The sequence below is a fragment of the Suillus discolor genome (assembly GCF_016758755.1).
Source record: "Suillus discolor strain FC423 chromosome Unknown F5147scaffold_8, whole genome shotgun sequence".
Classification (NCBI taxonomy): Eukaryota; Fungi; Basidiomycota; class Agaricomycetes; order Boletales; family Suillaceae; genus Suillus; species Suillus discolor.
Genome location: NW_024541255.1, coordinates 279,947 through 301,125, shown reverse-complemented (window position 1 = coordinate 301,125; position 21,179 = coordinate 279,947). Strand labels below are relative to the sequence as shown.

Sequence of the window (21,179 nt, the reverse complement as noted above, 5' to 3'; positions counted from 1 at the left end):
GATATTCATATTTTAAAGTCCGATCAAGTACTCATAAACTAGTTGGTCGGTATCACTCACACAGGAAAATGTCGCTCAGATACCTCATTCGCCGCAATTCTCGTGGTTCCTTACCTGTCTATACTGACATTCGTAATGGTGGCACAAGATACCTCGTATCAATCCGGAATGTTCAAGGACAACTCAGTGTAATTGTCTTTCTTTCCTTTTGTTTCATTTTTTTTGACACCCCTTTAGTCTCTTGCCAACGATTTAAAACAATCTCTATTCAGCCACAATTCTCCGGAGGCTGCTCGACTTAAAGTACAAGTCGTAGCACAAAGGCACCTTGTCATCTCGGGTGGCCGTTGGAAAAATGATGTGATCAATTGGCTCACGTCCAAGGGTTTTTGACTAGTCACATGTTAATCGTCGCGTACTAGCTAGTATTTACATGTCAGCTTCTTCCGTCTCCGGATCCGTTCCGTCCGGATAATCTCAAGAGATAATCATCATCATCTGTTTTTTTTCCATAACCACACACCTCTTACACTCGTCTGCCTAAATGTCTACCCCTCTCCCAACCACAACTGCCCCTCAACCAACACCAGCCGTTGTTGCTGCTGCTGCTGCTGCTACTGCCATCCCTCGATCAGCACAGCGCGATGCTGGAAATAGCAAGTTGGGAACATTTGGGGTTCGCCATCCAACATTTTACATTATACACCAAATACTCACCATTCCCAGGTCAAATCAGGCTTGGCTCAAATGCTCAAGGTAACACCACCCCCAAACACATACTCATTCGTCCTTATCTCTTCCAGGGAGGTGTCATCATGGATGTCATCAATCCAGAGCAGGTGCGAATTATCATTTCCTACCCCTGACTTTTCACTCACCATGTCTCATTTCAGGCACGCATTGCCGAGGAGGCAGGGGCATGTGCTGTCATGGCACTCGAACGTGTTCCTGCAGATATTCGCAAAGAGGGGGGTGTTTCACGCATGGTACACCTTGATTCCTTTTTCAAACATGTTTCATTGATCCACCCTCCAGAGCGACCCCGCTATGATCAAGTCCATCGTTGATGCGGTAACCATTCCTGTCATGGCAAAAGTTCGCATCGGTCACTTTGTAGAAGCCCAGGTCAGTCCCTATTTTCATCTTGATCCCAACTCGCCTAATTACATTCCTTGGCACTGCTATCCTAGATCCTACAAGCCATCGGCATAGATTACATCGATGAGTCTGAAGTTCTCTCTCCTGCAGACGACGAACACCACATCAACAAGCACAATTTCAAAGTGCCTTTCGTATGCGGCGCCCGTAACCTCGGCGAGGCCCTTCGTCGCATCTCAGAAGGAGCCGCTTTCATCCGCACAAAAGGCGAGGCAGGTACAGGTAACGTTGTCGAGGCGGTTCGCCACCAGCGATCAGTCATGAGTGAGATCAGAAAGGCTAGCGTTATGAGCGAAGAAGAGCTGTATGCATATGCAAAGGAGATACAGGCTCCGTTCCACCTTCTCAAGGAAACAGCCCGCCTCAAACGGTTGCCGGTCGTCAATTTTGCTGCTGGGGGTATCGCCACGCCTGGTATGTCCATCCGGCGATGCTGTAAAACAAGACAACTGAAATTCACGGATCTTAGCTGATGCTGCGCTTATGATGCAGCTGGGCTGTGATGGAAGTGAGTTGTATGAAAGCCTCCTTGGCCTTGATACTGATCCAAGCGGTTAATAGTTTTTGTCGGTTCGGGCATTTTCCACGTAGGTCCTCGTTGACTTGCGGCTAATCTCTATTCACTATCTCTACTCATTCTCTTTCCAGTCTGGCGATCCGGCTAAACGGGCGCGAGCCATCGTGCAAGCAGTAACTTATCTCCTTCCATCGATCATATCATCTCAACTGACACGACGCATTAGGTGACTCATCACAACAACCCCAAGATGCTTGCTGAGGTGGGTCTCGTTATTTCATCACGACTACGTGTTTCACCCTAAAATCAAAATTAGGTATCAGAAGATATTGGTCCTGCTATGGTCGGTCTCACGATGTAAGTTTCATGTTTATAATTACTCTTGTTGGAACAGATGTTGATGTCCATCATTCTTTAGCGATGCAAATCTAAAGGGGGGGAGACTCGCTTCCCGCGGGTGGTGAACCAAAACAAGAGCAAAAGGAAGCGATTCCACTACGCGATTGTGATTGTGCGTGGTAGACGTAAACTTATAGGTCTATGTATATAAACTAGATTGCGTATGGCGCAAGATGTTCGCTTCAATGTGTTTCTCCAAAAACGGCCAGTCGAGCGTCCATTCCATATACGTATTGGGGTAGGTCTTGTGTACACCTTTACTGGAAAGTCTGTGAGTGGCACTTATGGCTAACCGATTTCAGATAGACTCTGATTTTAAAAGTCCGCCTGTGGAGACAAAGGCCTTGACGTACTTCCCCACACAGCTCACTTCTTACCGCACGTCTTGATTGATACGGCAAAGGTTACTGCAGACCTTGTAGCGCTTTACCATGTCAACCAAGACTCGAGAGAAAATGTAATGACAAATCGGTTTAACTTGTCCGTTCTGTCGACGAACTCCAACTTGACACCTGAAGGCCTGATGCCATCATGATTTCGGTCGTAGTAATGCCTCATGACTTCAACGATGCTGTCACAAGCCAGACAACTGATACGAGTTTCTTGAAGGATGACCGTTCCCCTGAGTTCGGTCTGGACTCTGGGCTTGTCACTCACCACACGGACCTTTGATTCAGTCCGAATCCAGGTCTGTCCATGATACGTGGCTTTTTATCTAAAGGCACGATCGCAGGCCCAGGAACTTGAAACCATGCGCGAGCCTGAGGAGCAACGAGAATTAATAGTTCATTGTTGGTTCATTGGTTTCCTTCGAACAACTGAACAAGCAAACAAGACTGCTGATGCCATGCCAATGTTCTACATATAAACAATCATACACATCACTCTCATTCTACGAGCTCCAGAAGACGAACTTGAAGCTTTGGATTTGTCGCTTACGACCTCCCGAGCTGGGCTTAGTCACTTTGTCCGTGTCTATTACGTAGTTCTTTGTCTAAAGGCACGATTGCAGCCCCGGAGACAACACCGAGAGAAGACCACGAGTTCATTAATTTCCTTCAAACAAAAACTGCTGTGCTATATCCTACATGCATCCAACTGAGTCATTCATCAAAAGCGTTACGCAAATGTACTTCCACATCCTTTCACATGAAATGCATCTTCTTGGCCAGATTAGCGTGTTTGTCTTTAAAATTTTTCCTCCAGCGTTCAAGGTCGAAAGCGTCGTCATGGCTAGATATGGTAGCAGCGTCGAAACCCATGGCAGGGTTGAAATGGAACGCGCCACGCGCACAAACGATCTGTTGAATGGTTATAGTTAGTTGTGGATGCTGGGCGGCACGGGATGGGATGGGATACTTGCATCGGCGTCTTTGGGCGAGAAAAAGAACGTGTCAGACGCATGCACTGTAGATAAATAGATATAACTCACAATAAACGGGAGCCGGAATAGAGACGGAACGCGTCGCACGCGCGTAAGAATGGCACAACGTAAACGCGAGCTCTTGCAGGCTAAAGAAAGGTGAGGGGGTATTATGACAAACGTTAGGCTGCGGACTTACTCGTCTGTGTTGTGCTTATACACGTCATCCCTTAGCGTGATGTAATGACTCGGCCTGCTAGCTGTACAAGCAATCAGCGGTCGAAAAAGGTTGAGTAACTGTAATAAACGAACTTCCGAGGAGACCACCGTGCGATTGCAAGTAGAAGTCGCGCACTGCTGGATTTCCCACTCCCTGATCGGCAACAAATCCTGCGGGACAGTTACCAGACTTGTCCCCATCGTTCCTATCCATTCATAAATCGACTAGAAACGATGGTAACAACCGAGCGGCATACCTATTCCTTGGGAAGAATCGGACATGGTGTCTTGAAAAAACACAGCGGATGAGCGACAAAAGCGGATGCATAGAATAGATCGCGGACTTACCTTTTGCCTACGACGATGAACGTCAGTTCAGGTTTTGCGCCCTTTATGCCTTTGTCCCGCCAGATGTCATCAATCGCCCCTAGTAGACATGGTGAAAACAAGAAATGGCCGTCGCTGAACTAACTCACCTGTGATATCCTCAATCTCCTCTTGTCCCGTGAGCGCATATTCTCCTTCGGAAAGGCCATCTCGGAAGAAAATGATGCGTACGGGTGCGGCCCTGTTACGCTCGCCAAACTCGAAGATCGCACGCTTGTGATAGTTGAACCACGTGTACATATGACAGACGGAAAGAGCTTACATATACCAATTTGCGTAATTCGTCTATTTTTTCTTGGCGGGGGTGTTGAACCGACATCATCGATTCGTACCGTGCAGCATACCGATCAAACGAATATACGAGAGATGCCACAGAGGGCTGGTTGATCATGCCAGGTGCGGGATGCCCTACATCGGCACCTGGTGCAGGATGAACCAGCCTTCGATGAGTCTCCAAGGCCAAACAGGAACGGTACATACCCATAATCATGAATGGAGCGCTCATGAGCTTCTCCAACGCACCTGACCTTGGTAATGAATTGACGCCTCCAAGTTTGGCGTTGATCCTACCAAACGAGTCAGGGGTGCACATCGAGACAGAGAACAAAATTCAACGCACTTCATGCCTAGATTCGCACAGTACTGATCATTTGCTCTCTCGATCTTGTTCTCTCGCTAGATGAAGGAGATTATAATGGAGGTCGCAAACAACGCGACATGACTTACGACACACTGTGTTGGGAACTAGGCAAGATGTAAGCATCATTCGAACCCAATCAGGCAAGAACACATACACCAGCAATAACATCACCAAACGATTTGATGGCGTGATAAATGTCCGTTGAGCTTGTGGGCAGTATGGCCAATACCATCTCCGGATCTTTGCCTATCCTGCTGCTGACGGCATTTTTAAGCGATCTCATGTCCTGCTTAACATGAGCACGTGTTAGTGGATGAATCGATGTAGCACTTACGTTTACCACAGACGACGCGCCAGCACAAGATTGACTCGCCGCAGGCGGGGATACATCTGCCAGATAACGATCAGTAGCTAGAAATGAAATTCGATATCCCATTTACTCATTCCTAAGATAGACAAGGTTAGTTTGAGATACATAGAAGATAGAAACACTGATGCATACCAAGTTTCTTGCATGCGTTGAGCAAAGTGTTGACGAACCGATTAATCGTCTGGTCGTTGACCCTTGAGTAATTAAGAATGCCCCAGGACGATAGACCCTTCGGTTCATGGAAGATCTGGTCAATGACATTCCATGACCCATTTCGCGGTTGCTGTAATTCAAGAATCAAATCATTGCGCCTCATGCATGCTGACATCCTGGACTTACCACCGGTCTACTAGCGGCAGCATTGCCGTAGTGGATTTTCGGCGTGGGGAGGACACGTCCGGTGACTAGGATAGGGTCGGGAGATACAGTGATCCCCGCGTCTTGCAAGAAAGGAGAATTCTGATAATCTAGGGCCTGTACAAGCAGTCAATCAAACGCATGCAAAGATGAATGTGGCACCTACAGAGCGTTGGTCGGTCGTAATGGCGTTGCTGATGCCAGCGCTGATGAGTGCCAGGCGTTCGTGAGGGTTCTTGGAAGAAAATTTAACCATCGCCGGTGAGAATTCGGGAGGAAGTTTTCGCGTGTAACGTTGGTCGGGCGCGATAGCACACATTTCCGCTGGGATGACTTCATCCCGGTCCTTTGATCCAACTTGAATGCCGATGATATTTGGATAGTTTAGTGGGCGACTCCAAGCTTTCTTGAAGTAGTCCTACAATCGCGCTGAGAGAAGCTGTTATGGTGTGATTCGTATGAAAACATACCTTGACCGTCGTATTCTCGAACTCGAAGTTTCCAGCGTTAGCAACCAATCCCCGAATCTTTTTAAGACCCGGCCGGTGAACGAGCGTGACAGAAACGCCTTTGAAGAAGTTCTTCAACTGCCTGAATTGTGGGGAGTCTGGGCGGAGGTCCAGTGCACGGACGTCGTTCTGCTTGAGAACAGCAAGAGCGGCGGTCTGAAAGCTACCCTGCTTGAACCTAAGATTTACATGAGTGTTAACGTATAGTAATTGAGAGATAGCTTGCTTACATAACCGCTGTCGACACATCAATGTTCACCAAAACCTTCCCTATAGTAGGGCGAACGCTCCTATTGTATGTTAGTCAAATGTGCGTCGCCACAGGGATCCTGAGCTCACTGAAAGTATCCGCGCCACAATTCTAGACCTCCACCTAGGGTCTGTATCCCGGCGTCTTTGGTGAAAAACGCCCGCGTGTTGTTCGGATATTTCCTTTGGAAAACAATGAGCATCGCTACCCGAATACTGATAAAAGCCAAACGGACAAATTTGGTGCCTGGCGGATGATCAGCTGCAGCACGTTAATCGCAGTTAGAACTTGAGGAGTCTGCTTGGTCTGTTTTCCGTCGATGAATGCTTGCAAACCGCTGTAATTCGGCAGTAAGCGGAGGTTGAAAAAAAAACTCGCTCGATAGAAGTACACACCTGAAGTCGATCGGGTCGGCAGCGACCTTCTTCAGGTATACCTGCACGATCCCGCGTGTCGGGGCAGAGCCATCCGTTCGGGGTTTGTTCGACATGTTCACTTCGAACTTAACCAAAAGCAGATATTGATAAGTAGCTCCGACTTCAACACCCTGACTCTTACGGTTTGGGAGTCCCCGCCAGATAATGGAAGCTCACGGGGACAGTACATAATAACGGCGCCGTCGAAGATACAGCGCGGCGTAAATAATTTGGGGTCGGTGTGGTTTTGAAGGCGCTCGAAGACCTCGGTCCTCCTCCGAGGGTTCTTCATATCCTTCCCGCTACCGGAGATCGCTATACTCGAGTGAGATGCCGTCATTGGCCATCAGGTACAGATACTCACAAACTATATGAAGTTCAACCGCTGTGTCATTGTAGTAAGAGTGAAGCTTACCTTCATACTGATAATACCGCGTCCTAGTCGGCAGCTTGGAAATGACAAACGAGTTTGTCAAGACCTGTTGAGGAACACCTCTGCCTCGAGTAGACATTTGTGAGTAATTGTGGGTAGGTGATGTAAAAAAGAATTCGATTGAATTGACTGGAAACTGAGCGCAGGAAAGGGGGGTATATATACCTGTGGATTATCGATGATGATTTCACCAGGAGTCCAGCGTGTCAGCTCAATCCGACCGATATGGACGTGATCATTGACATACTGATCAGATAAGTTGATTCCTGGGGTGCTCTGATGGGCCGCATTGCGATAACGTAGGATAACGTTCATCTTTTCCGTGACGATCGGTGGGGTCAGGGCCGTCAGGCAGCAAGCAGCTTCTGATCAGTACTCAAGGCGACTCAAGGGGGATATGAGCACACTCAAGCTTCTCAGATCACGCAGAATAGGAGCAGAGAAGCCTAGAATTAGGACGAAGAAATTTGATAAAGCGCAAAAGAACATGTCCAAAGTAGCAGATGATATGTAGAAGGGAATATGATAAAGAACCCGCTCCTGAGTATTGGGTCATCATACAATTCTTGCAGCCACGAGACATCACGAAGGCGTACAATCTCAGCGGCGTGACCCCACCCCAAGCTGATCACAACCCTCCTTCAGCAGCAAGGGCTCGACTGCTGTTGCTGAACAGATTGACCTGGTGTGACTGTTGACGATTTGGCGCCACCAGCAGGCGTCGAGGTCGATCCCATTCTTTAAACAAGTCAGACAAGCTGCATAAGCGCTGGGTAATAAATTTTGCGTACCTATCCTTGATCTGTTTCGCCATCGTCAAAAATGATTGTTCAACGTTTGTCGCATTCTTTGCGGACGTCTCCAGGAAAGGAATGTTAAGCTGATCGGCAAATTCCTGTTAAGGTGGTTAGAATATCCCTAAACGAAATATTCTAAGCAAATACTCGCCTTCGCCACACTGTACTCCACCACCTTCTTACTGGTGAGATCACTCTTATTCCCAACCAGTAGCTTATTGACGCCCTCGGAGGCGTACCTATCTATCTCCTGTAGCCATTGCTTGACATTCGTAAAGGTGTCTTATTGTCGTTGGTAAGTGCTCAAGTCCGCGTTTCAGGCCAGCATTCTTACCGTTATCAGTAACGTCGTACACAACAATGATACCATGAGCACCTCTATAATACGACGACGTGATGGTGCGGAATCGTTCCTGGCCTTCTCACATCAGCCCCACCATTACACAGAAGCTAGCGCACGGACGTACCTGCAGTATCCCACTGTGACGCGTATACGAATGGTATGTAAGCAACAAGTCAACGTAAAAATGAATCAGGCGACTTCGCGAAGCAATGCATGTTGACCGCACTGGCGCACTCCAGTGCACGTAGTGGTAGCGTCTGGCTGCAGTACTCCAAAGGGAAGTCGTGAAAGACACCCAACTCACAATTTGCAACTTGACAGTCTTGCCTTCGAGTTCAATAGTGCGGATCTTAAAGTCAACACCAATAGTACTGATATAACTCTCAGTGTACGTGTCGTCTGCGAAACGGAGGAGAAGACAAGACTGTTGAATGACACGACGTCAGTGGATACTTGAAACTGGTGGCCGCAGTAGCGACGTACCTTTCCGACACCAGAGTCACCGATGAGGAGAAGCTTGAAAAGGTAGTCGTATTCGCTGGTGTGCATGGTGAGCTCGAGTATGAGATGGACGGTGGCAACTAAGGGAGACGAGGCAAGAAAAGACTTGGGACAAGGTGAATTGGCGGTTGGTGCTGTGTGACGCGTGGTGCGTGAGGCGTGACTCTGACAACACACCGCCCGAGCACCGCCACTCTCATTGTGCCCCTTCTCTGCCTCACAACAATAAATGGAGATTTAGCAGGCTTGTCTGCCTCTCATCGACATCTCCCGAATTATTGCACATTTATCTGGGCAACGAGAAAAATACCACTGGTTCTGGACATCCCCTTTTTGGCGCGTTCAGTATGTTTTGTCAGCGTGTTTCAAGTTATTAAACCTTGAAAGCCCCTACGCGTAAACGCCTAGAGCATTACCGTAAATAATGCCAGGGTAGCATGGCTGTAGTCCTTGATCATGATCAGAATTTCCTCATTGTGGACTACCCATTTAGTGAAGATGCGTATTTCATCAGTTCTTCTAGTAACGTCACACGACGCTGGCGTAGTCCATACTTATCGTGATGCGGCCGACAGTATTAAATCATGACCGATTACATTGACATAATGTTGGGCGTGGCTTACGGTCATAATGGATTCCCACTGGGACTAGTTCAGGTCAAATTCCAATCCAGACCGACCAAATAAGATTCCAGGGGACTTAGAATCGTCAGTGATGGAGAAACTTCTTAGGCCTCTTCCAATCTAAATCATCGCGTTTACTCATCATCAACTGTTCTCTCGATATAGCGACCATTATGAAGAGGTTAGACCGTCGAAGTGGCCCTTCCCAAAGGATGCAGCTCCGCTTACAACGTGGGCTCCATCAAGATCCATCTGTCTTGCTTAGTGATGTTTCGGTGGCCAGTAGCCAAGAGTAGTGGGTCTCGTGTTCTCCCACCTGCGTAATTTAACTGATGGCACCTTAGTGCGTATTTGATTCGTACCGAGTACGTGTGCTGGTATTATCCTACTAGTCCCCTCTCATACCGCCGATTATAGCATTGGGGGACAAGAATTTTGGATCACATTTGATACCGGCTCCTCAGACCTCGTGAGCCTGCCGTTATCTTTGTACTACACTTAGAAAGCCAAATTTTATCCCACAGTGGGTAGTTTCATCAGATTGTACAAATCCAGATTGTCAGGCCATCACGAGATATTCCTCCTCGTCATCTAGCACCCTGACATTATCAAATCAGTCTTTCGAACTGACATATCTGGTGGGTTCAGTGCTGGGAACAGTAGGCACAGAGACCGTAACACTCGGCCCGTATGAAATATCCTCCCAAACGTTTGGTGCGGTCCCCGTTTCATGTTTGTTGAAATGCTCACGATCACCACGCAGCCTTGGCTAACCAGACGAGCGGGCTTGCTCTTTCTTACACAGGAAACTCGGGAATTTTAGGCCTGTCCTTTCCACTCGTCGCTTCCATCCCCCTAACGTCTGGGACACCCATCCTGGACAATCTGTTCTCTCACTTTGACGACCAACACCGGTTTTTCGCGTTCAAATTAGGACGAAACGAGTCACAGGATATTTCGTATTCAGATTCATCGCTCACCATTGGAGAACTGGACTCCTCCTTGACAAATGATACGAGTCAGTTCGCGTTCACTCCGGTCTTCGCATCGACACCAGACGAGTATGACTTCTGGAAGCTTCCGATTCAACAGATTACTATCAACGATCAGGTCCTTTCTCTGTCGCGTTCGCTGGTCCGCGGTGCACCGTCTCCGATCGCTGTGCTTGATACCGGGACGACTCTCATTTTAGGTCCGACTGCGGACGTTAATGCGTTCTGGTATGCTATAGGAACGGGTGGGTCCACGAGGTACGACCAGCAGACAGAAACATGGCAAGTGAGGTGCGAGAGGGCTGTGGATGTGCGCATCAAACTTGGCAATTCCGATACTGCAAAGGAATATCCACTCCATCCCGAGGATGTCAACTGGGCTGAAGTTGAAACGCAAGACGGCTGGTGTACCGGCGGAATACAGGCGAACAACGGAGTGAGAGTGCTCTCAGACCGAATCTTGGTTGTGTTCTGACTTCAACCGACAGGTCGACTCTGGTGATTGGCTCCTCGGCGCTGTGTTCTTGAGGGTACGTTCAGGATTTTTCCTTCGATCGTACCTCCCTAATGCTCTTGTAGAACGTCTACGTCATACACCAGGGCAGGACGACTTCCAATCCACCGATGATTGGGTTGTTGAATACGACAGACCCGTCCGCTGCTCTCGCAGAGTTCACATCATCCAGAGGACAAGACCCAGCTCCCCCGCCTTCCCTACTACGCGCCGGTTCTTCAGCTACAGAATTGAGGGATACTCTCGCGACTTGTGTGGTATGCGGCGTGTGCGGATTTTTGATCGGAGCCATTGGAATTATGATCTACCGTCACCGACAGCGAAGGAGATCGCAAGGACAAGTCCATATATGATACAACTTGAGTAGATATCGTATCCAGCGCTACAGTGTCCAGCGTCCAAATAATAGTACAAAGACGCCTAGTATCGTACCTATCATCCTACAGGGTAACTCTCGCAAAAATAGTTAATGAGCCCTGACACGCTCGACATCCGGGTCACTTCTGAGGTTGGGTATACCCAGGCTCGTATGCAACGCTCTGAGACGGCCCATACTGGCCCTGCAACTGCGGATGCTGATACCCCGGTTGAGCCACCTGAGGCTCCCACCTGCCATCAAATAACCATCAACGACCCTCGCACATCAAAAAAAGAAACCTCCTCACCCAGGCTGCACATTCACCTGCAGCTGACATATCCCGCACATCCAAACATGCTTCGAGTTTAGAGGAATGAGCGGGACGAAACAGAGCTCGAACCAGGTTCTGGACTTGGCGGAGAACATCGCAGCTTAGACAGATGGGCTTTCGTTAGATCATTTTGGGGATGACCATGTCATGCGACGCACCGTTATGGCACCGAGGACATATTCTGGCTCCTTGGTTTCCTTCCGGCTTGATTTTTGTGGGGCAGCCGACTGTAAAGGGTGTTATAGATATCGAGTAGGCGAGAAATCCCACGAACATATGATTGGTAGACAAACTGTAGGGAAAGTATCAGAAACTGGTCGGTAGAATGTATATGTCTTGTCTTACAAAAGCAATCCATGCTGGTGTCGGCAGGGACGAACGATGGTGATGGGTAGCTTGGAGAGAGTTGTTGCGCAGTCGGTGGTCACAGGGGTCCAAATGGGGCTTATAACGCATGCAAATTGAAATTACAAGCGGTGGCGAGGCTCATATACATACATACAGAACGGTGAAGGTTGTATATACATGAAACATCGTATTTCAAAAGGTTATCATACATTTCCAACGTCCGCAACGAATGCAGAGGTTATTTATCGCATTGCATCACAGTCCTCACCAGTTAAGGTGCACTCAGCGAAATCTGGGGTGTCCAAGTCAGATAAGTGCGCCACAATATCGACCCGCTCACCTTCAAGAAATCTTCATAGTTGAGTTGAATCCAGCCGTCATTGTCACGGTCCTCCCTGGATAGTCGTCAATAACCGCGTGGCGTAGATGGATTTTTCCACATCATACCTTTGGAATGTTTCGGACAAAGTCTTGACGGTCACACACGCTCTCACGAAGCGGTCGAAAGTAATACCAGGAGGGGGGCCATACGCACTAGGCGCGCCAGATGCTATCGGACAATTTAGATTTTTAGTTGCAAAAGAGAGTTTCCATACCATATCGAATTTCTAGCGCTCGCAACAAAGGAGGAGATAGGTTGTAGCCAAAGTTGCGGAGGGCTTCCGCAAGTTCACGTCCGTCGATAGAACCAGAATGGTCCCTGTCAAAGTGCTTGAAGACTCGTTGCCATTCGGCGATATATTTCCATAATCCAGCAAATTCTGGGCCAGATCGGCGTCAGTGATGGTTGAGAATTTCATATATGGAGTACCATTGAAGCCGATGGTTCCGCTTCGATCAGTATCCTGCAGGAAGTTATATATGTTATTTCTTGCAGGGTGAGGTCATACGTACAAAGATGTTCATGAGCATCTTGACCGTATCGAGATCAAACTCTAAGCATGGTTTCAGCAATCAGTTAGAACGGGGTAAATGGAGAAAGAGGCTAGTCTGGGCATGAGCAGGATCGCTCAATGTCCTACCAGAGTTCGCGGTACAGTATTGCCAATCGCATAAAATCAAGATATCAACGAGGGGTGTACTCACTTGTCCAATTTCCTGGAAATACCAGTTGTAGCACGACTATCACCCGCAAGATCGCAGTGCCACTTACCGTTCACCAGGGCATCTTGAAGTTCCGTGACGCTGAGCGCGCCCGATCGATCAGTATCGACAGCGCAGAACCACTGCCAGAGCTGGGGATCAGCGCCAGCTGGAAGACCCTGTTGCTGAATGTACTGCCTGGGTTGGGAACTGGGGTATCGACCGAGGTTAGACGCGTAGGCATTGGGAGGGTTTGATCCATAGGCACCAGGAGGGTTTGATGTATAGTTATTGGGAGGGTTCGATGTGTAGGCACTTGGGGGGTTAGGGGTATAGTAAGACATGTGGGGCTAGATCTGTTGTGGATGTGGGTCAAGGAAAGAGTACGATGCCATACAGCATCGTGACTGGCGTCACTGAGTGGCAGGTGGCTGTGCCAAGTGGCGGTCATGACTTATGATTTTGATTTCGTTCAACACAGCTGTTGAAGATGCTCTTACATTGTATGCGCGGTCATCAAGTCACCCAGTCCAGACCAGATGATATACGAATAAATTGATATTGGACGGCTCAAATGAGTGATATTTACCGCGGAGGTCCGAGACTTCTGACATGTGACGAAGAACAGCCCAAACGGGTTGGTGCCGCAACGGTGATGTCCAAGGTTCCAGGGACGAGCGTCCAGGCAAGTAGAGTATACGATTCTCCCGTGAAGGTTCTAGCTTGGCAGTGAAGGTTATGCGTCCCCAAATGCCAAGTTGGTCTAGGTCGTGTCATTCATCAGGGACATTGATGGTCAGGCTAACCAGTATCGTACGCAGGAAAAGTTGCGGGATTTGCAAAAGTGGCGCACATGGTGCCGCCAAGTGACTTACGTTTGTTCGTACTCACATATTTGCAGAAATCTTTAAAGCGAGACAACCGGAATGATGATGTTGACAGCGGGGATCTTCGGACAGCAAGGAACAGTCCGGTGCAGAGAGTGAAGCCGCAACATGGCCAGCCAATGAGGATGCGAAGCTATGAGGAGTTTGCTTCGCTCCGGAAGACTTCTATTTGTTTTTATCGCAAAAAAGAGAACAATGAAAGCTGTGCGGCAGACGATTGTAGCCGCATCCCGGATCCGAGGTTGTGGTAGTTCAAGGGTATCGACGACTTACCACTTCAGCCTAGAATTTAGAACCCTGTAAGGATGGCCAAGCTTTGGTATCTGGAGTTCGGAGATAGGAGTCCGCATTTCGTAATGGCCTCACGTTATTCAAGTCCCCGTCTAGCGATATCATCATCATCATCATACTTGTTCCAAAGGCCTTGCTAGTATACATACGAGGATCATAATGGTTATTCCCAAGGATTATCCCCTTCGAGCTGTTAGCCGACCCTGGAATAGCGTGCATTCGTATTAGACACGAGGACAGGAGCTCATAATCAACGTGCGGCGGGATGACATCACTAGGACTCTGATATACTAGTCCTACATGGGGTACAAGAAGTTTGATACGTATCCGCAGTGTTCCTTTGTTGGAGGAATGGAAGTTTTTCTGCGGGATTAATGTGTCGTCTCACAGTTGCCGGCCGCCACTCCATGAACCACATGGCTAGATAAAACAGTAATTTAGAAACGTACCATCGGAGACTACTTGTAAGCGCCAAGCACTAATAGAAAAAAAAGTTTGATACTTGTAACACGATGCAGGTATACATAATGAGGAGGTCGACTTGAGGGCGTCGTCAATGCGCCCCTTCTTTGATCGGAGCCTACGACGATGTTGCTTCTAGCACAGATAGACAGGCGTCAGTGTCAAAAGTCATGATGGCATTTCAATTGAATTATATTCTAAAATGAGATGCATACACAAATGAAACTATGCTGTATATCCATCATATCTCCTCAGATCTTCTCATCACGTACTCATTAGAACCACCGATTTACATTCTCATGCATAATGATAATACATCTACTTGTCTATGATAATGAATGTTGAAAACGGGTATAAACAAAATTCTAATACATCCAGTGATAAAGCGGTAATATAATGGCTATGAAATGAACGTGAAGATGATGGATGCGCTCCACTCTCTGATGTAGAACTTAGAAATAATCAAAACTAGATAACATGTGACTCTCCAATAAAAACGTACACTAACGGCAATTACTTCTTTAGTGGTAGAATGTTTGGCAGTCTGCTCCAGTAAAGATCACGCTAGGGTCCAGATACCCGCTACCAGGCCCCACTGGATGTTGATATTGCGATGTCCATCCATGAGCGCCTCCAACAACTCCCGGGCCTGTCGCCCCGTCCACAGAAAATGAGAATGGATCAAGGTCCCCATTGTAGAATGAATCATTCTCCGTTTTCAGCGAGTGCTGTATAGGTGGCAGATGTTTTAATGATGACAGTGTGTGAGGCGATCCAGAATCCGGTGGCGAGACGCTGCGGTTGGTAGTGGCGTTGCTTGTCATTGAACTCGACGTCGTGGGTGGCGTATATGTGGACCAACTGCCACTACCATCGTCCGTGATAGCGGTGTTGGGTGAGCTCTCCACCGGAGAGAAGGCAACTGACAGTGGAGGAAGATGAGGACGAGACTGACCAGCGGCTGAGACAAGTGAGAGCGAACGAGGCGTCGCTCCCTGACCCCGAGCGGACGGCGGCAACGACGGTTTGTTAATCATATATGGGGAATGATCCTGCGAACGTTGTCCTGAGTGATAAGCCTGAGCACGTTGATCCTCAAGATAATCACGCTGACGGTTGCGTTCACGACGGCGCTCATCATCACGGATGACCCGTGCCTCCCAAACCATGCGAACTGTCTTCTCCCGCTCCTCGCTATTGGCGTAGATCCACCCAATCTCTCCTAGTGCGCGCAGACACACGTCAACACCGTCCTCGGCGTCGGCGTCCCAAGCGAGTCCGTCATCGCCTTTCAGATCACCATCTGCATCATGGTCAACGTCGCCTTGCGCAAGTAGCAAGGCTGCATAGTAGCATCCGTCTCGGATGAGCCCGGCATCATGAGCGAAGAATCCGCTCGAGGGAACAGCGAGGTGACGCTTCAAGATAGCGATGACGCGGGGAAGCACAAGGCGGCAACGGCGAGTAGCTTGGGCGAGCATGCGGCAAAGGGCACGATCAGCGGGAGGGGAACGACCGTTCGAGTCGGGGCTCCCCTTGGTTTGATTAACGATGCGCTGTCTCAAGGCTTCCCGGATGATGTTCAAGCACTCAAAGATGAACACTTGCCATCCGCTCACGAAACGCTCGACGTCCTCTCCACGAACAAGGCCACCACCCACGGTGCCGATGCCGCCTGCTCCACGACGGAGAGACTCAAAGTCCTCCCAGCATCGCTCGAGCCCATCCCAGATCTCCACGAGGGAGTCCTCGCGGATTGCAACACCAGCATCGGTGCGACGACGCGCACGAGGTCCAGTGAGCACCGCATGGACGGCACGACATACACCAGACACGGCGAGGGCGAGCGAAAAATAATGGGACGAGAGCAGGTAAGAGAGCGAAGCGCGCGAGTGACCACGAGGATCCTGCAACGAATTGACAGGGATATCGGACGATACTGGAGAAGTGGCGGTAGGAGAGGAGTGCGATGAAGCGGACGTAGAGGAAGGAGCGCTGCCAGATGCAGATGCACAGTATTGAGGAGGAAGTGTGCTTTGGAATGCAACAAGGTCGTCCTCGTCACTGGAAACAATCAGAGAATGTCACTCGGGGATGGCATGTACGTACAGATATAGCCGACCGCCGCGCAAGGCAGTGCGAACACCTTCGTGTACGTAAGCGTACCAGAAAACTCTGGCACGGACAAGTGCGTCACAATACGATCCTTGGCCACTTTGTAGCACAGAATGATTGCTCGAGCTGCAGAGCGTGTAAACTTGGGCAAGCGTTGCCTCATACATAGCCTAAACAAGGACGATCAGTCAATGTCATGAATCAAGCGCTGGCACTTACCCCTCTGTCCATGGAACTTTGTATACCTGGCGACGAGTGCGTCAGCTGAGGGTGCCCTGGAATTATTAATGGACACAAACCCTGAGTTAATGGAAGGATGAGCAAAAGAACCCTGACGCCGTCCCAAGTCGGGCGTCGCAGCACGGCATGAATATCGATGAGGTGTAAGATCTCCCTGATCATGGACTCTGTACGAAGAGTGCGAACGCGACGGTTGGAGTCAGAGTAATCATCATCGCCATCTGGAGAGAACTTGGGTCCGTCGGGTATAGTGGGGGAATGGGGCTCTGCTTCTTCTTCCACACCGTATTCATCGACGCCAAATGAGGCAGCCCAAGTGACAAGTAGCATCGCAATCATCTGGCCCTCGATACTGAGAGCGGAAGTGCCCTTAATATGAGCAAAGTATCTTGATGTGAATTCAGTGGGTTCGATTATAGGACCTAGATGAAGAAAAAATGGATGGGTGATAACTATATGACGGCAAATGAAATCTTACGTTGGATGCTAAACCTGCGGAAGAAAGATGAGCTAAGGAATTCTAGCTTGAGCAGGGGGATAGTGGTTTGTCTGGGTGCGGCGATCCCCGCGGAAAGCGTGGTTGGGATCGTGGGGTTTGATGGTGTGGACATGGCAGAAGACGAGTTAGATTCGTCATCCGTAACTTTGCCGTAGACAGCCCTAATTGAAATTAATTGAAATGGGACTAGTAGTGGGAGGACGACTGACTCTACTTGTTGTAGACGGCGGCCGCGTCTTAAAAGTTTCACAGCTTTGACTTCAGCAAATTCATCGCTAAAATAGACATGATTCAATTGTCTAAAGTGACATGCTAAATGTTACGTACACGCATTTGATCCCACGTTCTTTGCAGTTTGAGCATGAGGGATGCTGGACACCACTTGTAGTTTGTGTCATTGGGAGGTCTTTGAGGTCACATCGAACTCTATACGACAATTGAGATGAGTGTATGAGAAGAATGATGGGAGGCATACCTTCGCATGCGGCAAGCACCACAAGCGGAGAACTGTTGCCTAGAAGACTTTGGTTGACCAGCGGCTCGTCGTGGATATGGAGCGCTAGCGGCTGAAGCGGTTCTCGGTGCAGAGGAAGATGCTCTAGGGGACATTATGGTAGAAGAATGGGGAGTTGAATGTGCGGACAAGAAGGAGATGAAGAGTTTAAGTAAAGGATAACAATGGTGGTGAGATTTATAATAAGGTCGGAGAAGGGCCGATATTCGATGATGTGAGGGTAAGGGAAGATTAAATATGGTTTGTTTGACGTCGATATGCGGAAGTTCGATTGGCAGTTCAGACGGCTCGAACAGAACGCGGATAAAAATGGAAAAAGTGAAAGACACGAGAAAAGCGGATGTCGTAAGTCGAAGTCGATCTTTCGGGAACACCAGATTTGGGGCGTTTACCTTCGCTTGAACTTGATATTGATGCTGTACCTTCGGCGACCTTGTGAGCGCAAAAGACTCTCGTCATTTAGTGGCGTTGATCTGGATCATCACAATAAATCCAAGAACGCTATCAACTCGACTAACCCATTTCAATCCACGAGGTCTCCGTCGTAATCAACGTTTGTTAGATAAATGTACCTCATAGGCTGTGCGTATACCAATACATTCAGGACCACGCCAGTCTAAACGATTTTCTTGACTCCTTGCGGTTATACAGGCACTCAGTAAAGTCTCTTTTCCGCCAATCGGAGAGAAATCCATCATACCTGCCGTGAGTGTCACAACGCCGCCCACTCATTAACAGAGCAACCCTGACAGGTGTCGTATACCTTTTTCAACTTTGTTTGCACCTGACTTGCGTGCGCTGATAGGCCCGGTCTTGGCCACTTTGCCGTCTTAGAAGGTCGAAAGCTACAAACAACTTGTCACAACAACTTATTCAATTTCGAATTCCGACCTGCCGGATTTATTTAATTAGCTCAGATCTCAGATTATTGATCCCTTCGTAAGCTTTACGATGCCGCATGCGCGCTATATGTTTTTTCTATGATGGAAAATGTCACAAATCGTTACACATTCATGACTCAGGCCAGGGTCCTATTACTCTTCAACATCGCGCTCATAACTGGTATAACCTCGCACTCGCAAACTTGTTAATTCAACATGCGATTATAATATGGCAGTTTCCAAAATATACCCATGCCTAAACATTCAAGGCGTCACCCGCGTCGCCACATATTACTACAAGCAATGGCCGCTTCATGTCACCTGCTCACCGGAGATATCTTGACTCAAAGACTTAGTGATTTGCGTTGTGATATCACCCCTGACCCTGTTTAACGAGATTCATTCACGCGTGCTCCATGCTAGTCTTATACGTATAATCAGAACTTTCCTCCGATGTGCGTACACAGCCTTGCGTATTTTCGAAGCTCCGGCGTGACATATCATGACATATGTGACAGTCACACATGGTCAGTTCTTAATATCGGTGTCGGTTGACCCCACTTAACCGGGCGCTCGTCAACAATACTGAGCCGCCCTCCAGGTGCAGTGCTGGAGAAGTAATACCCACAGGTTTTTACAGACATGTATTGCATTTTGAACATGTCAATCTGCGATGATGCGCGCACATCCATCTATCAGAATGACTCCACCCCGCCCGCTTTACCGACCGCCCTTTTTAGTTCACCCACTGTCTTTTGTTCAGGATTTAGACGGCGATCAATCGCCATCCTCTCGTAGTTATCGCCATATTTTTGGATCAAGCGCGCCAGGTATGATCTTTCTCCACATGACGAGTGTCGCACAACCACCCTCCCCGAAGTCGACAGTTGCTCCAACACTATTGTTTCAAACAAAATTAACTAGTCAGTAATCGAAAAACACCGAATGTCATATGAGCCATAAAGAAGCGCTAGTGCCGTAGGCACCACACGAATAGATTCCAAGAACTCATCAACTATAGTAGGTACGTCGACGGTCTCTCTAATGGAGAACATGTTTGCGCCAGAAGGCATTGAACTTCAAACCGCGAGAACATTTATTTTGATAGCGGCACTCACCGTCAATAGGATGTGTTCCCTGCGCACACGATGAAGATAATTCTCGTGCATTTATGGTGCGATCTGGATGGTGTATTCTATTGAGACAACCGACCCAATCACCCATAGCTTTCTCATCTACATCTGCTTCTGCGAGCTCCGTCTTTTGTACAGTATTTTGAATTTCCTCGGATTCAGGTAGATCGATTCGTATCACATTACCAGATTCGTCTCGGATAATTCTTCCAAACCCCTTGGGTATAGTCGAAGGGCCAGACTCAACTGACTTGAGGGTAGCAGAGACTGACTCGACATCAGCTGAAGCTTTTGGAGGGATCAATGTCCGTTCGACTCCGCCTGATTGCGTGGGGGTCAAAGCAAATTGAAGTCCCAATGCAGCATAGCTGTAGAAAAAGATTTGTTCAGAGATTTAAACGACCGGTCAAGGACACAATTCATTGAATTAATTGCGAGCCGCGGAGCTGATGACAAGTCTCGCGGGGGTTGGCAGGAATCAAGACGTATTCCATTGGGACAGTTGTCCACGTGTTATGACCTGTCTCAGATATCTTACCACTAGAGCGGATAATCGACCAAGTCTGATGATTGGCAACAAAGTCCGCATCGCCGTAAGATTTTGATAAATTCAAAAACACCAGTCCCACCGGAACTCCAAGAGCGAAACAAATTGGAAATTATTGCGGAAGTAAACTCACTTTTGGTGAACCGTCTTTGATTTATCCCAAGCGTCCTGCAAGGCTTTTGGACCTCGTATCACTAAAAGGGAACTTCGTCAGCTAGGCACTTAGTCAATCACAATTATAATCTTCCACAAGCATAACGACAGCACGAGGCGAATCAGATACACCAAACAAGAATCCGCGAGTATCCGATAAATGAGCACATGAACGTTCATGTATCATGGATATAATTTAATATCATCGGAAACTCACCTGGCATCTTCTTCAGGAGTCTCTGTGCACGCCGTGAGTGGGATACGGTTTTATGCGTTGATGATTTGGCTTTACGACGTTGCCGTGGATTAGCCATATTCGGTCTTGCGAGTTGGTAACGATCAGATACACGGATGAACGCTTTGAACTGGCAGAGATGGAAGCTTCACTAGTATCTCGAAAAAGTTGTACAAGCAGTCAAGCAAGCAAGAGATATTTTCAAACTCCGATCGGCATAAGCAACAGTAATAATACCACGGATAGGTAGCCCTAGATGCTGATGCTGATACTCTTCGTTCTGACAAGTTATGGCATTGTGACATTTACTGACA

General features: G+C 48.3%; 9 protein-coding genes across 9 annotated transcripts; 3 read left to right on the top strand and 6 right to left on the bottom strand.

The window, feature by feature from the left end:
- The first annotated feature begins 47 nt into the window (after positions 1–47).
- On the top strand, positions 48–515 carry F5147DRAFT_676415 (ribosomal protein L49/IMG2). Its single transcript, XM_041436025.1, has 2 exons — positions 48–188; positions 238–515. Exons 1-2 carry the CDS (start codon positions 69–71, stop codon positions 391–393), a joined length of 276 nt encoding a protein of 91 aa, XP_041296863.1. The 5' UTR covers positions 48–68; the 3' UTR covers positions 394–515.
- F5147DRAFT_676412 (SOR/SNZ family-domain-containing protein) lies at positions 516–2,421 on the top strand. Its single transcript, XM_041436024.1, has 13 exons — positions 516–676; positions 727–756; positions 804–839; positions 894–986; positions 1,036–1,125; positions 1,191–1,572; positions 1,628–1,666; positions 1,720–1,745; positions 1,807–1,848; positions 1,902–1,937; positions 1,992–2,032; positions 2,094–2,312; positions 2,377–2,421. The coding sequence occupies exons 1-12, from the start codon at positions 545–547 to the stop codon at positions 2,137–2,139; spliced, it is 993 nt and encodes a 330-aa protein (XP_041296862.1). The 5' UTR covers positions 516–544; the 3' UTR covers positions 2,140–2,312; positions 2,377–2,421.
- Positions 2,422–3,043: 622 nt separating this feature from the next.
- On the bottom strand, positions 3,044–7,217 carry F5147DRAFT_834268 (ribonuclease H-like domain-containing protein). The gene is made up of 23 exons (XM_041443902.1): positions 6,950–7,217; positions 6,728–6,900; positions 6,565–6,671; positions 6,405–6,506; positions 6,259–6,351; positions 6,150–6,209; positions 5,881–6,097; positions 5,577–5,828; positions 5,393–5,527; positions 5,180–5,336; positions 5,018–5,073; positions 4,838–4,969; positions 4,770–4,787; positions 4,663–4,718; positions 4,306–4,609; positions 4,133–4,256; positions 4,005–4,083; positions 3,914–3,943; positions 3,750–3,862; positions 3,637–3,697; positions 3,507–3,586; positions 3,438–3,445; positions 3,044–3,375 (listed from the first exon to the last, which is right to left on the bottom strand). The coding sequence occupies exons 1-23, from the start codon at positions 7,095–7,097 to the stop codon at positions 3,220–3,222; spliced, it is 2,661 nt and encodes an 886-aa protein (XP_041296861.1). The 5' UTR covers positions 7,098–7,217; the 3' UTR covers positions 3,044–3,219.
- Positions 7,218–7,451: 234 nt separating this feature from the next.
- On the bottom strand, positions 7,452–8,793 carry F5147DRAFT_676406 (P-loop containing nucleoside triphosphate hydrolase protein). The gene is made up of 7 exons (XM_041436023.1): positions 8,642–8,793; positions 8,463–8,582; positions 8,283–8,295; positions 8,150–8,233; positions 7,967–8,097; positions 7,810–7,913; positions 7,452–7,756 (listed from the first exon to the last, which is right to left on the bottom strand). The coding sequence occupies exons 1-7, from the start codon at positions 8,705–8,707 to the stop codon at positions 7,660–7,662; spliced, it is 615 nt and encodes a 204-aa protein (XP_041296860.1). The 5' UTR covers positions 8,708–8,793; the 3' UTR covers positions 7,452–7,659.
- A 662-nt stretch (positions 8,794–9,455) lies between these two features.
- Positions 9,456–11,576, top strand: F5147DRAFT_820193 (aspartic peptidase domain-containing protein; the record flags this gene model as incomplete). Its single annotated transcript, XM_041443663.1, has 6 exons — positions 9,456–9,577; positions 9,700–9,751; positions 9,807–9,996; positions 10,046–10,710; positions 10,763–10,804; positions 10,854–11,576. 6 exons carry the CDS (start codon positions 9,456–9,458, stop codon positions 11,139–11,141), a joined length of 1,359 nt encoding a protein of 452 aa, XP_041296859.1. The 3' UTR covers positions 11,142–11,576.
- F5147DRAFT_676400 (uncharacterized protein) lies at positions 11,064–11,921 on the bottom strand. The gene is made up of 5 exons (XM_041436022.1): positions 11,823–11,921; positions 11,752–11,769; positions 11,636–11,704; positions 11,454–11,577; positions 11,064–11,397 (listed from the first exon to the last, which is right to left on the bottom strand). The coding sequence occupies exons 1-5, from the start codon at positions 11,833–11,835 to the stop codon at positions 11,286–11,288; spliced, it is 336 nt and encodes a 111-aa protein (XP_041296858.1). The 5' UTR covers positions 11,836–11,921; the 3' UTR covers positions 11,064–11,285.
- Positions 11,917–13,328, bottom strand: F5147DRAFT_676397 (EF-hand). The gene is made up of 8 exons (XM_041436021.1): positions 12,971–13,328; positions 12,937–12,940; positions 12,720–12,760; positions 12,637–12,670; positions 12,422–12,586; positions 12,273–12,375; positions 12,166–12,220; positions 11,917–12,117 (listed from the first exon to the last, which is right to left on the bottom strand). The coding sequence occupies exons 1-8, from the start codon at positions 13,250–13,252 to the stop codon at positions 12,097–12,099; spliced, it is 705 nt and encodes a 234-aa protein (XP_041296857.1). The 5' UTR covers positions 13,253–13,328; the 3' UTR covers positions 11,917–12,096.
- A 1,741-nt stretch (positions 13,329–15,069) lies between these two features.
- On the bottom strand, positions 15,070–18,011 carry F5147DRAFT_569826 (uncharacterized protein; the record flags this gene model as incomplete). Its single annotated transcript, XM_041430969.1, has 8 exons — positions 15,070–16,612; positions 16,658–16,833; positions 16,883–16,908; positions 16,963–17,325; positions 17,382–17,563; positions 17,612–17,677; positions 17,730–17,828; positions 17,878–18,011. The coding sequence occupies 8 exons, from the start codon at positions 18,009–18,011 to the stop codon at positions 15,070–15,072; spliced, it is 2,589 nt and encodes an 862-aa protein (XP_041296856.1).
- A 1,313-nt stretch (positions 18,012–19,324) lies between these two features.
- F5147DRAFT_676389 (ribosome biogenesis protein Nop16) lies at positions 19,325–21,058 on the bottom strand. The gene is made up of 4 exons (XM_041436020.1): positions 20,848–21,058; positions 20,611–20,671; positions 19,916–20,298; positions 19,325–19,695 (listed from the first exon to the last, which is right to left on the bottom strand). Exons 1-4 carry the CDS (start codon positions 20,942–20,944, stop codon positions 19,493–19,495), a joined length of 744 nt encoding a protein of 247 aa, XP_041296855.1. The 5' UTR covers positions 20,945–21,058; the 3' UTR covers positions 19,325–19,492.
- Positions 21,059–21,179: the final 121 nt, after the last annotated feature.

What these genes read in the sequence shown, in the direction of transcription:
- F5147DRAFT_676415 (XM_041436025.1), top strand. Translation starts at nt 69, where the DNA reads ATGTCGCTCAGATACCTCATTCGCCGCAATTCTCGTGGTTCCTTACCT. An exon ending in ATGTTCAAGGACAACTCAGT is followed by an intron (nt 189 to 237) that starts GTAATTGTCTTT and finishes ACACCCCTTTAG; the next exon opens with TCTCTTGCCAACGATTTAAA.
- F5147DRAFT_676412 (XM_041436024.1), top strand. Translation starts at nt 545, where the DNA reads ATGTCTACCCCTCTCCCAACCACAACTGCCCCTCAACCAACACCAGCC. An exon ending in TCGGTTCGGGCATTTTCCAC is followed by an intron (nt 1,746 to 1,806) that starts GTAGGTCCTCGT and finishes TTCTCTTTCCAG; the next exon opens with TCTGGCGATCCGGCTAAACG. An exon ending in ACCCCAAGATGCTTGCTGAG is followed by an intron (nt 1,938 to 1,991) that starts GTGGGTCTCGTT and finishes AATCAAAATTAG; the next exon opens with GTATCAGAAGATATTGGTCC.
- F5147DRAFT_834268 (XM_041443902.1), bottom strand. Translation starts at nt 7,097, where the DNA reads ATGTCTACTCGAGGCAGAGGTGTTCCTCAACAGGTCTTGACAAACTCG. An exon ending in TCGAGAATACGACGGTCAAG is followed by an intron (nt 5,829 to 5,880) that starts GTATGTTTTCAT and finishes GCGCGATTGTAG; the next exon opens with GACTACTTCAAGAAAGCTTG. An exon ending in TTACGACCGACCAACGCTCT is followed by an intron (nt 5,528 to 5,576) that starts GTAGGTGCCACA and finishes CTGCTTGTACAG; the next exon opens with GCCCTAGATTATCAGAATTC.
- F5147DRAFT_676406 (XM_041436023.1), bottom strand. Translation starts at nt 8,707, where the DNA reads ATGCACACCAGCGAATACGACTACCTTTTCAAGCTTCTCCTCATCGGT. An exon ending in GTGACTCTGGTGTCGGAAAG is followed by an intron (nt 8,583 to 8,641) that starts GTACGTCGCTAC and finishes GTCATTCAACAG; the next exon opens with TCTTGTCTTCTCCTCCGTTT. An exon ending in GCGAAACAGATCAAGGATAG is followed by an intron (nt 7,757 to 7,809) that starts GTACGCAAAATT and finishes ACTTGTTTAAAG; the next exon opens with AATGGGATCGACCTCGACGC.
- F5147DRAFT_676400 (XM_041436022.1), bottom strand. An exon ending in ATGTCCTCGGTGCCATAACG is followed by an intron (nt 11,578 to 11,635) that starts GTGCGTCGCATG and finishes CATCTGTCTAAG; the next exon opens with CTGCGATGTTCTCCGCCAAG. An exon ending in CAGGTGAATGTGCAGCCTGG is followed by an intron (nt 11,398 to 11,453) that starts GTGAGGAGGTTT and finishes ATTTGATGGCAG; the next exon opens with GTGGGAGCCTCAGGTGGCTC.
- F5147DRAFT_676397 (XM_041436021.1), bottom strand. Translation starts at nt 13,252, where the DNA reads ATGTCTTACTATACCCCTAACCCCCCAAGTGCCTACACATCGAACCCT. An exon ending in AGCGCTAGAAATTCGATATG is followed by an intron (nt 12,376 to 12,421) that starts GTATGGAAACTC and finishes ATTGTCCGATAG; the next exon opens with CATCTGGCGCGCCTAGTGCG. An exon ending in ACTATGAAGATTTCTTGAAG is followed by an intron (nt 12,118 to 12,165) that starts GTGAGCGGGTCG and finishes TGGACACCCCAG; the next exon opens with ATTTCGCTGAGTGCACCTTA.
- F5147DRAFT_676389 (XM_041436020.1), bottom strand. Translation starts at nt 20,944, where the DNA reads ATGGCTAATCCACGGCAACGTCGTAAAGCCAAATCATCAACGCATAAA. An exon ending in ACTCCTGAAGAAGATGCCAG is followed by an intron (nt 20,672 to 20,847) that starts GTGAGTTTCCGA and finishes GTTCCCTTTTAG; the next exon opens with TGATACGAGGTCCAAAAGCC. An exon ending in GGGAACACATCCTATTGACG is followed by an intron (nt 19,696 to 19,915) that starts GTGAGTGCCGCT and finishes TTGAAACAATAG; the next exon opens with TGTTGGAGCAACTGTCGACT.